The 16,269-nt window shown below is 48.5% G+C and overlaps 1 protein-coding gene across 1 annotated transcript in view; it reads right to left on the bottom strand.

Annotated features, from left to right (window-relative positions):
- The window catches only part of Snx18 (sorting nexin 18), a 30,582-nt gene extending 19,452 nt beyond the window's left edge, over positions 1-11,130 (bottom strand). The window contains exon 1 of the mRNA XM_075976047.1: positions 9,337-11,130. Within this exon, the coding sequence (XP_075832162.1) occupies positions 9,337-10,933 (1,597 nt within the window). The 5' untranslated portion in view covers positions 10,934-11,130. The remainder of the gene's footprint in view (positions 1-9,336) is intronic.
- Between the last annotated feature and the right edge of the window lie 5,139 nt (positions 11,131-16,269).

Genomic DNA, 16,269 nt, shown 5'->3' with positions numbered 1-16,269 from the left:
TGGTTTAAGTCACCCAGATTACGACAACCTGTTAAAGCAGTCATGGGAAACAAATACAGGAGATAATACCAATGCCTAAAAGCATTAAACACTGATCCCATAAGAGACAGATGTGGCCGGGCGGTGGTGGCGCACGCCTTTAATCCCAGCACTCGGAAGGCAGAGGCAGGCGGATCTCTGGGAGTTCGAGGCCAGCCTGGTCTACAAGAGCTAGTTCCGGGACGGGCACCAAAGCTACAGAGAAACCCTGTCTCGAAAAACAAAAATAAATAAATAAATAAAAATAGAAAAAAATTAAAAAAATAAGAGACGATGTGAAGCACTTGTTCAAAGAACTATGATGTAATGTTCCCCAGCATGCCTGAATAGCGGAGCCGCACAGCAAACTCCATAAAGAGCAGCAACCACTTGTACTTCCATTCCACTAGCCTGCTTGTCCTTGAACAAGAGGCTCAGCAAACATTTTCTTTGAAGGCTAGACAGTAAATATTTTAGGCTTTGCAGATCACCAAGCAAAACTGAGGTTATTATGCAGGCACTTAGAGAACCACTTAAGAACATAAAAGCCATCCTTAGCTCAAGTGCTGTAAACAGCACCTTGGTACACCTGGCCCGTGAGCTGCGGCCTGTAGACCTCTGCTTGAAGCTATCTCCAAGATATGCTGGTGGCTCTGCGGTCTGTGATCTGTACAGTCGTTTTATGTCTCCTTTCTCCACTTCTGCGAGGGAAGTGCCTGCCTCTTTCTCCATTCTGCGATACTGCATCTATTCGGGATTTTACCATGTCTTGTCTCAATTATTTCAAAAGCTTCCCATACATCACACATGTCCACCGGAAGCGCTAACTCGGCCACATTAATGACCCCCTTCTATAACACTCTCTCCACCACCCACAACAGCAGCTGTAAACCCAGAAGTGTATCATAAGCACTTTTTGAAGATCACTAATGTCTAAACTGTATGCATTTGACATCCAGGTTCAAAAGATGGGGGAGAAGCGCTGAGCTGATTCTGAGAGGCAGCCTGGACTGATTTTGCATAAATAGTTCCTCTGGTCTGGTAATTTCCCTCCCCGCTTGGAAATTTACAGTTGCTTTCCAAACTCATCTTAGAATGAAACTGCGCAATTACAAATACCTTCTCCTTCCTCAGTGTAGGCCATGCCTGTGTGTGTCACACCGTAATCACAGCTATTCAGACTTCGTCATGGACTTCTGTGCTGGAACCAATGTGTTGGCTGTTATGTGCTTATCACACCCATCCTAAACCATATCCGAGATCAAGCGGGTACTTTCCATCCATGTTCTTCCAAAAGAATCTTTCGAAGCAGAAACTAAATACCCTCCACCCAAGTCTCGAATGCAAACGGACAACTCCCTCTATCTTCTAGATTCTTATACAGGTATTCTGAGGTGAAAGGGCCCTTCGTCTGGGTCCCCTGTACACACAGCCACCCCACAGAACTACAACTTCCATGAGGAACCATGCGCTCGGCATCCGAGCTACGGGAATCCAAGTCCATCGACAACGTCAATGCACATATTTAGGTTTTGTGCTCCAAATTAAACAGAAAGAGCCCCCCCCCCCAAAAGTACTGCTACTAAAACCTACCGAAAAAGAAGTGTGTGTATGTGAAATTTATCTCTACACATTCAAACACCATAGTCCAGACAAAGAAATACCATGAGGAACATGTTCATTTTCCTCCCTCCAGGGAATTTTGGAAAGTCACATCACAGCCACATACATCTAAGAACTTAAAGTCACTCACATATTAATAATGACTTCATCCATAAAGTACACACAGATTCTATCTTTTGATTCTGAACTTTTAAATGGAAAAACAAAAACATCCAGTAAGTCACATAAGTCAGCCAATGGTTCACTAATGAGTGCCTGCTTCATTAATGCCACAAACATGTATGAAGCACCTGCCACAAACACATACGTGAGTGTAGCTATATAATGCAGGATCGCAGAAGGGAGCCAGCCAACACCAGTCAACAACCAAACCCTGCACAGGATGACTGCTCAGGGCAGGAAGGCTCCAAGCCCGAGGTCCAGGTCAGGAGTTTGGCTGCTTGTGCTTGTGATAGGGGGAAGACACAGATCCCAATGTGCCCCAAACCTGAGGACTGTACCTTCACCACAGATCTCTCCCAGGGCTGGGAGCCCTCCTGATCACCTCTACTGCCTCTCTCTTGTCTAGGCCACCAACTCCTACTCTTTTCCTGTTTGTACCTACTCAGACCTCCGAGCCATTCTTTTTCTCTGTGCAACTGGGAAATGTCCAAAATGTCATTCCTTTACTCAAAATCCTGCAACAGCTTCCATCTCGCTTGAACTTTTTAAAAATAACCTATTCTTATTTTATTAGTATTAGCATTTTGCCCACATGTATGTCTATGTGAGGGTGTCAGATCTTGGAGTTATAGACAGCTGTTAGCTGCCATGTGGGTGCTAGGAATTGAACTGGGAGAGCAGTAAGTGCTCTTAACCGCTGAGCCATCTCTCCAGCCCCCGGCTTGAACTCTTAATACATGTCCTGATAATGACCTACAAAGCCTGACTGTTCTGCTCTTCTGGGATGACCTCTCCTACTAGAATGGCCTTAGACACAACAGTTGACCTCCTGGCTTTTCTTCCACCTTCCCAGTCCACACGGCAGCCTTGTTACAGATGACCCCTCTGCCGGAGCAGCTCTACTGACCTCCCAGCCTCCACAATGCTACTCAATCCCACCTTCTCAGTGGGCTCTACGCTGCCCACACAACTCTGCGCTCCACTTCCGAACACGTATCACACACATCTGTGGTGCATTATGGTTTGCTGTGTTTATTTTTCACTGCGTCTCCACCCTGCTAGACTGGGAGCTACACGGGGTGGTAATCATTTGGGTCACTGATGTAATGTTGGCAGTGCTTAGGCTATGGTATCTACTTAAATATTTATGCAATAAAAATCGAGTTTATTTTTTAGAGGGTTGCCTTTCTCCCAACTACTGTCATCCAACCCACTAAATGATGCATAGGGGAAAATCAGATCACATCACGAGTGTCAAAGTTCTCAGAAAAAGGGTAGAAATGACACTGATGTTTAATCAGATGACACACCGTGATGGGGAATTTTGATTGTCAGTCTGACTGGATTAAGGGCATTCGTGACACACACCTTTGGGAATGTCTGTGAGGAGCTAATAAGGAAGATAAGCTGAGGATCACCCAGAGACTGGGTGGACGTCTCACAACACAACTGAAGAGAGGAAGAGGGAGGAATCTTGGGAGCAGAAGCAGGTTGAGGGGTCCCCCCTGCACACCCCAGCCACCAGGGAGCCACCTGCTCTGACGCCTTCCCTCCCAGGAAGGGCATGCCACTTGCAAACCCATTCTCCCTTAAGCTGTTTTTGGGCAGTATTTGGGTTATAACACGAAAAGAAAACTTGATTTTCCTTCATTTTGGGAAAGGAGGCTGTGTTTAGAGTTCAAAATAAAGTTGACTTTGCAGGCAGGAAAAAGCCAGCATTCCAACCAATCACTGCTGCAGCCCCATTCATTACATCCCTCATTGGGTCCTAGAATTGGCGCCAGATGTTCACCACAGGCAGCTTCAGAACACAGGGCGCCAACAGGTGGCCAGGAGACCAGGTACTTCCCTTTCAGAAACACCGGATGAGTTAAAACATGCTTACCAAACTAAATGCTTTTAACTCCGTCAGCTGATAAAGGGTTTTCAAGCTCCCAGCCTGAGGTCAGCCTAAAACAATGTCTAAATGTCTACCGCATTCTTGAGCTGTACTACTTTCAATATGAAATACTAATGCTATTTAACAAGCTAAAAATCATCTAAACAAAGTAGTATGTAGGGAAGCCCGAACGTCATTTTACAGAAGTGGGGAATGATGCTCAGAAGTGCTGAAGCATCCTGTCCCAGCACCAAGTTCATTCGGTGTGGGAGGAAGAGCACTGACAAGAGAAAATTTACATAAACTATCTAATGGGAGCAACATACTAATCACTCCAGGCAATGTCTCCTCTTACCCCTCTGATGCCAGTAATGCGTTCTGGTACTCAATACAGGGTAACTTGATGAAAACAGAACACCCCAGGGCCGTACTAATGAGTCCTCCGGCTTTTGTACTAATGTCTGCAATTCTGGTGGTTACAGGCTACAAGGAGGTGGGGGGGGGGGGTGTTATACTCACTAGAACCGTGTTTCAATGGAGATTGAATCCCATTTTAAAAGCACCTTCCTGTTCTCAAAGTCAAATATTTAGTAAGTAGCTACTAAGCACCATAAAATCTAATCCTGGGGTGACCTTGAGGAAGTGCTTCCACTTTGCTCTGAAGATTAGGGAGGTTCCAGTCGTTCAGGGTTACTCCCACTCGGCCACGTCCCAGCCCAGCAGGCTCCACACTGGTCCACAGATGGGCATGGGGCCACAGCCCTGAAGCTGCACACAAGACTTCCCTTGTGCCTTTCCCATTATCCTCCAGGCCCTCAGCAACCTGGCACACCACAGAACTCACTGAGGATCAAGAGTGCTGTCTGTGCCTCTAGTCTGTGCCGCCTCACGCCATTGCCAGATGGTTCCGTCTGTCTTCTGGATGCAATCTCACTAAACACAGCACAGTTACCAGACCACTTTATTGGTGATAATCATGTATCATGGGCATCAGAGATGATGCAATCCAATTTAATACTAAACCCTGGTTTATAAATATTAGATATAACACAGCAGATTTTTATAGAGGCGCCAAAAAGGAACCGAAGTTTAAGGGAAGTTTCCTGTTTCCTGGTGAATCACAGAATTCCCCGTGCTTGGAAACCCTACAATGATCAGACAGGGTGTCACTTCCCAACCAGAAGGGAAGGCCAATGAAGCCCAGGGGTGTGACAAGTCCCTGGTGGAACTGGGAAGGAATGAAAGTCCCCTGCCTCCTCTCAGTTCTGCAGCGACTGTGGACAGTCTAGGCAGACAGGACTGCAGAGCAGTCTAGAAACCACTGGCAGGGACGAAGGAAAAGCATCCATCCAGCTGTCTGAGCAGGACAGTCACGGACCAATCACATTTAAGCTTTAATCAAGCAACTGACTCCTCTACTTCAGAAACCCGAGGTTACCTTAGAGCCACTGAGAAAAGTGCACACGGGGACAAATGCCACATCTAGAAACGAAGTCAAGGCTGAGGTGGAGGGAGGAGCGAGCGGGGAGACTGCTCTGAGTTAAAACAAAAAGAACGACTGGACTCCATCTCTGGCCCCCATCTCCAGCCCAGGGGTTTCAGAGATGGGCCTGCACACCGCCACCTCCTTAGACCTTTCTTTGTTCCTGGCACCACCTTCTTCCAGCTATTTTTAGGACAGGAGAACGGGGCACACTCAATGAGGCTGGGACAGCAAGGCCTCACCTTGTCTGCCCTGCTGGGGCTCGGGCTATCTTTAATTAATGGCTGAGGGAGACAAGACCAGCCCTCCTCAGGGCGGCGAGAGGCGGCACAATGGAGAAATTCTAGCCAGGACACTCACAGGCCAGCTTCTGGCCACCATGCCTCACTCAGGTCCTGGGGCTATTTGTTGTTGTTGTTGAAAAGGCAGTGTCATCTGCACCACTCAGAGAGCAAAGAAAGAGTTCCGGCATCAACGGAAGAGTGCAAGAACCGGACTGTGTTCACCTAGCCCTTCGCAGGGCACAGGTGAGGTTTCACCAACAGGCGCTTCTGTCATTGTTGAACGTTCCACTGAACAGCGCTGACTAGCAGGCTGCAGCTTCAGAGACCCTGCTCCTAAGATTCTCCCCCAGATGAGTCATCGTTCAGTGTGTGATGAGGTTTGAGGCCTTTGCCCTGTGTGGCCCCCTGCACTCCTCTCGTCCATCTGACAAGCAAGGGAAAACCAGGGATCTCATCACTGTGCTGCCGTGGTCCTTCCTGCTTTATCCTCAAGAGATAAATGTCAGACACTTAAACCGTGGGTTGCAGCCACCCAGAAGTGGCTTTCTTACATCAGAGAAGCTAACCGTATCTTTGGAAACCACACTGAATACGCTGTGAACCTCACAATACTCTCCCACGGACTGCTGCAGAGCCCCTGTGCTTCTGCATTCTCAAAACACACTGCAGGCAAGAATGATAAACAGGAGAGATAAAATGCTCCCACCGAGGGGAACAAGATCAGAGCCTCGGTGAGCAGACCCATGGCCTGCAGAGCGTCTGGAGAGCCGAAGGGGCTCCTGTTAAGCCAAGTGTGGCTGCATCTGAGCACATTCGAAATTTCCATCCGATGTTACTACAGACTGCAGCAACCCCCTCACCCTCCACTTCACTCCATTAAACTAAGTAGGTCTATTTATCCAAGAGTCCATTAGTTGATTTAAAAACACAACTCTAGAATTATCTTTTGGCTGATGGAACCATATGGCTCTCTTCACTTCTGCTCACAGTACTAAACTAAAACCTTTATTAGTCTGAGCAAAAGCCAGCTAAGAGCACCCACAGTTATTCTATCGTGGGGGTCCCCACCAGGAGGGCTCAGACGCCCAGAGGAGGCCAGTGTGGTTCTGAGACATGGTGGCCAGCAGTTAATCATGCTCACAGGGCAAGTGAGGGGAGAGGGCAGCAGAGATCCAGCAGAACCTGTTTCCCTCCCACGGTTCATCAATTAAGCTTACCAGGGAAGCAAGTCTTGCCACAAAATTACCAAATGAAAATGACCAGGGAAACACACTGAAAGGTAACTAATTTTCGGACTCTGCCAATGAGGCAGAGCTGTTGAAACTCTGAACTATGATGGACATGCCCGAGTCTAGTGGCCAACCTTCTGGTCACAACTCATTTAAGTAAGCGCCTGTTACTTATGGCCATCTGAATGAGGAACTGAAGCTTTCATTAGACTTAATTTACCATGCATGGAAAATGTCAAAGCAATGAAAAACCGCCTCCCCTTTAAACAATGAGAGCAGTTCTTCCTAAATTGAGATATAGACTTTGGATCACCTACAGCAAAAGACTGGGAAGCTGCTTGAGTTTTTCTTGTTTGTTCTTTTTGCGGTTGCTATTTTCAAAAGTCAACTGAGCCCTCTGATGTGATTAAACCTTGAGACCTTAGATGGGAAAAAAAAGAAACAAAAAACAAAACAAAACTCAGGCAGCAAACAGGCTCCCAAGGGCTCAGACTGAAAAAAGGAAGTCATTCCAACAGCAACTACACAGTCTAGAGAGAGGGTCAGCTGATCCTTACATCACCAAGTCCCTAAGCATGCTCAGAAAGCTCCCTCCACTAGGGGGTAGGATTTTAATCTCATCTGTACTTCTAAAAGTAGCATCCTTGAGAGATACTGGTAGTCGGCCCTACACACAGGGCACTGGGCACTACAGCTGTAAGCGTCTACATTCTAAAGACAGGTCACGTGGAGACTCTGGCTCCCGGTGCACAACACACCAAGGTAACAGCAGAAAACACTTCATCATCAACAGTGTGCCTGAAGTAATGCCGACTGATGTTCACTCTCTAGAGCTGATTAAACCACATAAAACGGCTTCAGTTTTGAAAAGGATTTCCAGGTCCCAAACAACAGGAGACAATTCACGTTTTATGGTTGAGAGAGGAAAAAAAAAGCCCAGTGGCTAACTAGACTGCGTGGTCAAGCAGTCCTGGAGACAAACACAGCTTTTCTGATACACAGTTTCCACAGCAGGGCACGCCAGAGGCCTGAACCACAGTCGAACCAGTGAATGAACCCACATAGAGGAGGAGCAGACACCTGCCCGCCCCCAGGTGTCTGTACTAGGTTCTGCTCTCCCTCAATGACTGTCAGAGTCACAGAAATTCAGCAGCAGTAGGCAGCCGCGTGTGACCTGACTGAAGTCACACAGGGGAACTTAAAGGGGAAGGTGCTGCAATGGAGACTCGAAATGTCAGTTTCACCACCACCAGCCCAGAAGGTAGGAATTCATAACTTAAAAATAAAACAGAAGGAATGCAGATGTGGGTTCAGCACAGGCAGAAGGAATATTATTGCTCGAAGAGCTAGTTCAATCTGGACTGTATTTATGAATCGCTAATTGTCAAGAAAGTTGCTATTCGGTTAGGAAACTAGTACCATAGATAGGCACAGCACTGTGTTCGGCCGCAGCAAGAAGGGACTCAAGACCATCCCCCCACCCTATTAAGAGTCAGAGGCCTGGTCACACTGGGAAGGGGAAGGAAAAGTGCGGAGATGCCGCCAAGGAGACTGATGTCCCCAAATGTCTGAAGAAGAGATTTGTTCTGTTTCCTTCCAGCGAACCAGGAAGAGAATCAAGAAAGAACTCAGTTGAACTCAAGAAAGAACAAGTTAAATATCAGGGATATACACAGACGCTCTGTTCCCCCCTGGCGGGGAAGTGAACGGGTTACCCCCACCCAAGGCCAAGCCTGCCTATCCAGGCAGCCTTCCCTCAGCCCAGGATGCTACAGAAGGTGACTGCCTGCTGCCACCTCCCCCACTCTGGACCTCCAGAGGCAAGGCCGCATTCCTGACTGCAACACCTCCCCATCTCTCTCAATCAATAGAGCCATTATATGGGCCGGCTGGCTACTGAGGAACCTCAGGTCAGGAAGGCAAGACTGCTGCAGTTTACAAAAAAAAAAAAAAATTGCAAAGTCTCAGTGTTTTCACAAAAGCCAGCAACACCACCAGCTTCGAAAAGCACACTTTGACACTGGGACAGCTAATTCGCTGCTTCAGACACGCTATTCCCATTTCCTCTCAACTAGTTTCCCTGTGCTATTCCTGAAGAACAGCCTAAACGTCAGTTGGTTGATGAATTCCAAACCCAGAGACAGGAGAGCGGGGTTCCTGAAGGTAGAGAGACTTTCAGGGCATGTCACAAGAAGTTGACACGGGAAGTTCGCGTGCCACACCAGCTTTGGAACAGGGTTGGCCAAACTCCCCTGCCACACAGCAGGAACCCAGGAGAGAGCCTGACTTACCTTTATTGGGAGGCAACTATTGTTCTCCTATCTCTGCCTGCACAGCAGTGTTCAAAGGGATGCCTGGCCTGGTTTAGGTCCCCTGCTAATTCTGCCCCAGTCCACAAGATTATATATCTGAGCAACTGATTTCCCCGTCTATTCAAACTCTGAAATGACAACCACTGAGTGGCTTCTCTGCCTAGAAGGAGCGATCTAGCAATCCACCGAAATCTAAGCAAAGTCCCAACAGTGCCCAACCCTAAGGGTCCCCAGACCTGGAGAATGAACGGAAACCTGAAACCAGACAGTGGTGCGCTTATCAAAGTCATTGTGTTCAGCCTGAACAAAACACCCCACCCCAGCTGCTCCACAGGCCAGGCTTTACCTTTCTGAACATGGATGATGTCTGGGAAGTTGGCCAGGTGCCCCTGATACAGTGCTAACAGGTCCATGACAGGGTCCAGGTCCTGCCTGGGCTGCTCAGCGAAGAGTTCGCCGATGGCGTCGTAGGCATCCCCGGTGAAGGCGATGGCCTGGTTCAGACCCACCGAGAAGGCCTGCTGGTCCAGCTCAAAGGCTTGGCTGAGGCCTCGGAAGGACTGGCCCACCTTCTGATACTCCTTCTTGAAGCCAGTCACCTGCTTGCGCGCAAACTCATTGGCAGTGTGGTTGAGCTGCAAGGCGCTGTCGTCCATCTTCTTGGTGAAGCACTTGAAGCCGTCGATCTTGCTCTCCACCTCCTGCAGGTCCAGGGCGGCGGCAGGGGGTGTGCTCAGAGTGAGGAAGAAGTTGGCGCCCACCATCTCATCCTTCTCTGCCTTTCGCTTACCCTGTTTCCAGGCCTTCTCGTCCGTGCTGCTGGGGCAGGTCAGGAAATGCTGGAAGACGTCGCACTGTGCCAGCACCGGGTGGCTGGCCATGTGATTCATCCACCAGATCAGGCCCTTCCTGCGCTTGGAGATGAAGTCCTCCTCGAAGCGCCCGGTGGCCTGCTTCTCAGGCAGGTGGGGCACCGAGATGACCGGGAACTTCTCGGCCAGGCGTGCATACAGCCAGTCGAAGTGCTTATAGCGCCTGTGCACTGGCACCTGGGTGTGAGTGGGCACCAGCTTGTAAGAGATGTAGCTCTTCATGCCCTTAAACTTGGTCTGCTTGGTGGGGTCGTCGATGGTGCACTGAAAAGGGTACGGGTTCTCCTGCCACTCGGGGCCGTAGGGCCCCAGCACCACGCACAGCTTGTCCCCATCCTTCACGAAGCCCGATGCCTCGCCCAGCACGAAGGCCTCCCCGCCAGACTTGACGAAGGTGGAGAAGCGATTGAGGTTGCGGCTCACCGTGGCCGAGCTCTTGGCTCCAGACGCTTGATGCTGCGGAGGCGCCGGGCCGCCGCGGGAGCCCAGCGACAGGTCGGAGCGTGTGGACAGGCGGTAGCGACCAGCCGCGCCGCCGCCAGCCGAGGACGAGCCGTCGAGATCGGGGTACGCGCCGCTGCCCAGCGCGCCCGGCTCGTCGGCCACCGTGGAGCTATCGTCCCACTCGTCGTCCCAGTCATCGTCGCTGCCTTGGCTGGCCTGGTAGCCGCCGCCGTACAGCTGCTGCGGCGACGGCTGCAGGGCGCCCCCGCCGTACGGGAAGCCGGCGCTCGACGGCTGGAAGGACCCCGGCGGCGCCTGCGAATGCAGCAGCGGCTGGAAGGCGGCGGATGGCGCGGCGGGCAGAGGTTCAAAGCCACCGGGCGGCACGTTGGCGTAGCGGGCCGGGACTCCGGGGCCGCCGTCGGCCGGAGGGCCGGGCTCGGGTGCTCGGATCACCTGCACGTACGAGGCTGGGAAGAGGCCGCGATCGCCGCGGCTGTTGATCCCTTCGAGCCAGCCCTCGATGTCCTGCTCGCTGCACAGGCTCAACACCTCGTGCTCCCGCAGCGAAATCTCCCCGGGGTTCTCGGACCTGAAATCGTAGAGTGCCCGGGCGCGCAGCGCCATGGTCCCGAGCCCGGAGCCCCGAGCCCGGGCCGGCCCGAGGGCCCCGCGGTCAGTACCTGCGCCCCTGTGTGCCGAGGGGAGCTCTAGGACAGTGCACGGTCCACTCCCCGCTCCGCTCGCGTTCTCCGTGCAGATCCGCTCTGCTCGCAGCCAGCACTGCTGCTCAGGGCCGCCGCCGCCGGCGGCTGGGGGCGGGGCCCGCGCCTCCCACGTCTCCAGCGGCGCGAATCCATTGCCGAGAGCCGAGAGCCAGACAAGAGCAAGCGATAGCCGAGCAGCCGCGCCGGCGCCGACTCAGCGGCCGCCGCTGCCCCCTCGTGGCGGGTATGAGAAAGTGCGCGCTTAGGTGACCACGCGGCGGGTGGGTTTGTTTTGTTTTCTTTTTCAGAAGTGAATTATCTGAAATTGTTCCGGTTTTTAAGTGAAAAAACATTTCTTAGAAAGCGAGTATTTGTATCCGCGATAGCCGTTCCCCTTCTGACTGTTCGGAGGGAATGCCCCTGAAATGACTTAACCCCACGCGTGTAAGAAAGGCTTTCACCCTGAAGATCAGCTTTTGAACCGATAAGGATCCTTGCCAGAGGTGTGCTCACTGCAGGTACAGCTCCTTTCCATCCAGACGGGAAGATCCTAGTTTGACCAGAGGCAAGGGTGATGTAGGGAAAGGACTGTAAAGTCTGCAGAGAGCCAGCACTCTTGAGAGCCCAGCTTCAGAGACTGGCTGCTGGTGCAAGTCCACGCTCTGACACTGACTACCTGCATGGCCTTGAGCTAGGCACTTGCCTCGCACCTACCTCCCGCGGTTGTGCGGATTCAGTGATAACACCATCCTTATCTTACAAGTGAAGGAACTGCTGTAGGCCCTGAGCAAGTAGTTTGCTGATAGCTGTTATTGCTGAGTCCCTTTCCTAAAGAAAATAAGAATCCTAAAATTGCAGTTACAGGTGTGATAGACAACAGAGAAGGTTCCTGTGTTCACACCTTTACATTTCCTCCTAGGTCATTGACCACTCCTCTTCTCAATACGTTTATAGTCAGCTCCCTTTCTGAGATTCTATCAACCCCAGTCTCCTATAGTTGCCCTGTTTCGTATCTTTTCCTTCAATATATACTTTTCCCAAGGCTTACTTTCTCATACTCTTCTTACCGAGTCTAACCTAGCCCTTGAAGAAAACTTCAAATGGAGCTCTACAGTCATTAATTCCAGCCTGTCCCATGACCATTTCTATGAATCTAATCAGAAGAATATTCCATTATCCTAAGCGCTGTGGTAAATAAAGCTGCCTCCTAATGAAAAACCTTAACTCAATCCCAAGAGTTAAGTCCAGCATTTTCTGGATATGACGATTCTCATGGAGAGCGATCATTGGGATTCTACGTCATTATTTGGCATGATCAGAAACTCGAAGCCAACACTAACTAAACAGCTTACATTACGTAGTAACTCAAGAGATGTTCACCTGCGATAACAAATCTACCGGACAAAGCACAGTTGCATCCCTCCACTAGCACTAGGTAGTGAACTTTAGATTCGAGAGTTAGTTACCATAGCTTCGGGTTCATCTCAGGTGTAATAATTCCAGGAGTTTACAGGAAGCTCTTGCAGAAGGGTTGGAACACCGTGGAAGCAATGGCTAAGGACCTTCAGGGTGTTGCGTCTATTGGTAGCCCAAGGGTACACACATCTGTGAGAGCTCAGCTTCTGAGAGCCGAGGTAAGGACTTTCTGCTTCTCAGTCATAAGGGTTTGGGAGAGATGCTAACAAACTGTCGTGATGCTTGGCCCTGTGCTCAGACTGGTGGGAAATACTTCACCTCTAGAGGGTCAGGGATCTGGAGGAAGTGTGCTTAGTTAATAACTTACAATCATTCACCCAGGAACATGAATATAGCAATGCGTTTGTAAAAGATAAGTCTAGAAGACAGTTTCTTAAACTGTGGGTTACAGCCCCATAGAGAGGCCACATAACTGAATGTGATGGTGGTTGTGAAAAAAATTAGCAACAGGAGAAATTTCCTGAACAGGCAACAGACAGAAATAATTCATTAGAACCAAGTACATAATGGGTCTAAGGTGCTTCAACTCAACCGTGTTGCATGTTCAACTTCACTGCAGCCTTGGTTCTGAAGACACAATCAACTTTGCAGGATGCCTGCCATCAGACATGTAGCGCAATAAATGCTACCCCATGTGCCCTAGCTGTGAAATGAGACCATGGGGTTTCATGAGCAGCAGTGATTTAGCATGCATATAAAGTTCTTTGCTCCTAAAAGGCCATAACAGAAAAGAGAATCGTATCCCACTGTCCTTCCTCAGCATGTATGTGTTGAATCCTCTTTAGACTGTTCGACTGTTTGATTTTTGCAACAGCTGTTCAACTTCTTAGTTTATAAAAATTTGCTAAGTGAATTTTGACTTGGGATTAGGATAGGATTGTTAGGAATTTATGAAATGGCCTTAAATATACTTCTGCCATATTTTGTTGATGTTGGATTCGCCTCTCTATGCTATGAATACCATTAGTTAATAAAGAAGCTGTTTTGGGCCTGGGATAGGGTAGAGCAGAGCTAGGCAGGGAAAACTAAACTGAATGCTGGGAGGAAGAAAGTGGAGTCAAGGAGAAACCATGTAGCCCCTCTGGAGACAGAGGCCAGAACTATACCTGGTAAGCCACAGCCATGTGGCGATACACAGATGAATAGAAATGGGTTAAATTCTAGATGTAAGAGCTTGCTAGCAATACACTTAAGTGATTGGCCAAGCAGTTATTTAAATAATATAGTTTCTGTGTAATTATTTCGGGAGTCTGGGTGGCCGGGAAATGAATAAGTGAACCTCTTACAACATTTTGTACTATATGTAATGTGAGATGACCTTCTTAAGCATTGATGATTATAAAAACATATGTCAATCAGCTCTGAAAAACATTGAAGATTCTGTGCCTTCCAGTATCAAACATTCATCCAATATGTAATTATTATTTAAAAACAAACAAGCACACTTACCTCATTAGTATGTAGTTTTTTATCTTTAATTTATGGTAAAATTGTATGCATAGAACATAATTGTCTGAAATCACTGATTCATTATTATCAGTAAATATTTGACTTTTTATAATGATTATATATAGCCATATATCTTAGGTATAAATTTTTCTTGAATAAAATAAGTCTTAAGTGGGAAAAGGTCGAGAAGCCTTACTCTAGAACAGCGTTTTTCAACCTCCCTATACTGCAACCCTGTAATACACTTCGTATTGTGGTGACCCCCATCCATAATATTATTTTGTTGCTACTTCATAACTATAATTTTGCTACTGTGTAAGCATAATGTAAATAACTGATATGCTGGCTATTGGCCCACAGATTAAGAACCGCTCCTCTAGAAAATAGAGCATAATTCATAACTTAGTTCATGTAGTCACTGTAGCTATCAACAATTTCTACTTTGTTATGTTTTTATATTTAAATTCTTTAAGAGGCACTCGATGGTCCTACACCTGTATTTTCTCACTTTCTACGGTGGCTGGAGAGGCCCAAAGTGCCAGGCTCTTGGCTGCCTCTTCCACTGGGGAAGCCCCGCGGGTTTTTTGCTCTTCTTGGGACCGCCCCTGCTTTTGCCTTTGCTGCTGTTTTCTTTCTTAAACCCGTCTATCCTAGAGATCCACCATGCTGCACTTTTTCCTTATTCAGAATCAGACCGGCTCCACCAAGCCTCATTGATTTGTTTGTTTGCTGCTTTGAAGACCCAAGCAGTAAGATAGAGTGCGCCTGGGTCCCAAAGTTTCCACTCCCAACCCTACTTTGTGGCAGAAAGCCTTTGTTGGGCTAAGCCACTGAACTAGCAGGGTTTGTTTGTTGAGACAGCTGGCATTAATTAACAAGGTCTCCCTCCCTCCACACACCATCCACAGCCCTATCTCGTTTTTTCTTTGTAACGCTCACTACCTAACATCAACACATCTCTATATATTCATTCTCTCTCCCTGTTACAATGTAAACCACTTGGGGGAGGGCGAGGTGGGAGGGGGACGGTGGGTTATTCAGGACACCAAGAGCATAGCAATGAACTGAGCAGGTAGGCAACCAGTCAATACTTGTTTAATGAATGAGAAAACGCCCACTTGTTTCCTCCCCAGATGACGTCAACTCCGAGAAGTGACTCTTGCTGTGTCTGGACCCTCTTGGTTTGGTCCCTGCAGCCTCCGGCTCAAACTAAATATTGCAAAGGTCAACTGAACAATGCTTCTCATCAAGTCAACAAACTTAAGGCTGACTCATCTGCCCAGGGCACCACTGCAAAATTTCTGAGACGACTGGAAATGTCGTTGAATTGGCGGAATGGGTCATTATTTTTTATATAACACTATATTTATGTAATTACCTGAAACCATGCGTATAATATGTCACGCATTACAGAAATGATTTTATAAGCACTCCCACCTGTGTTGTGTGAGTCCCCGCTGTTTTCACGGCAGCTCCTCCAGGCAGAGGGCTGACACTGCTAGCAACCACAGATTGGGTGTTTGGCCAGGCACGTGGTTAGTGAGTGGCCTTGGGGCTACTCAGCTGTCTTGAAAACTTCCATCCCCTGAGTCACAAGCCTGTGCTTTGCCGGTTCCTCAAAATTGCTGTTATTATTAAAAGGGCTGGACACTTACTAGAAACTGTATCTGAGGTCTACTAGAAGGCTTGGAGTCAGGAGCAGAGGGGGGGGGGGCACTGACTCTGTCCCTGAGTCTACTTGGTGACACTGGGAATTAGAACTTTACTGGGATATTTTTTACAAAAAAAAGAAAATCATCTTTCTTTGCTATGATCTATGCCCTGCATACTAAATTAAATACCCATCAACTGAATAAATAAATGGACAAAGTTTTCCAACCCTTATTCCTCAAAAATAGGAATTAAAAAAAAATCTACTGCAGAGCCAGGTGTGGTTGTACGTGCCTTTAATCCCAGCACTCAGGAGGCAGAGGCAACCAGATCTCTGTGAGTTCCAGGCCAGCCTGTTCTACACAGCAAGTTCCAGGACTGCCAGGACTACTCAAAAAAGAGTCTCAAACAAAAAACAAACCTACCTCAAAGGCTAGAGAGATGCCTTGGAGTTTAATAGCACTACAGCTCTTCCAGAGGACCTAGATTCGACTCCCAGCACCCATGTGACAGCCCACAACTCTCTGTAACTTCATTGCTATGGGATCTGATGCTCTCTTCTGGCCTATGTGATCGCCAGGCATGCAACTGCTGCATAGACATGCAGGCAGGCAAAATAGCCACAAACATAAAATAAAACTTTTTTTAAAAAAACTTTAAAATCCCCTTCCTTGGGTCAGA

Source organism: Microtus pennsylvanicus, chromosome 6 (assembly GCF_037038515.1).
Source record: "Microtus pennsylvanicus isolate mMicPen1 chromosome 6, mMicPen1.hap1, whole genome shotgun sequence".
In the NCBI taxonomy this organism is placed as follows: Eukaryota; Metazoa; Chordata; class Mammalia; order Rodentia; family Cricetidae; genus Microtus; species Microtus pennsylvanicus.
Note: the sequence above shows the minus strand (reverse complement) of the source record. Positions and strands in the feature narration are given on the sequence as shown.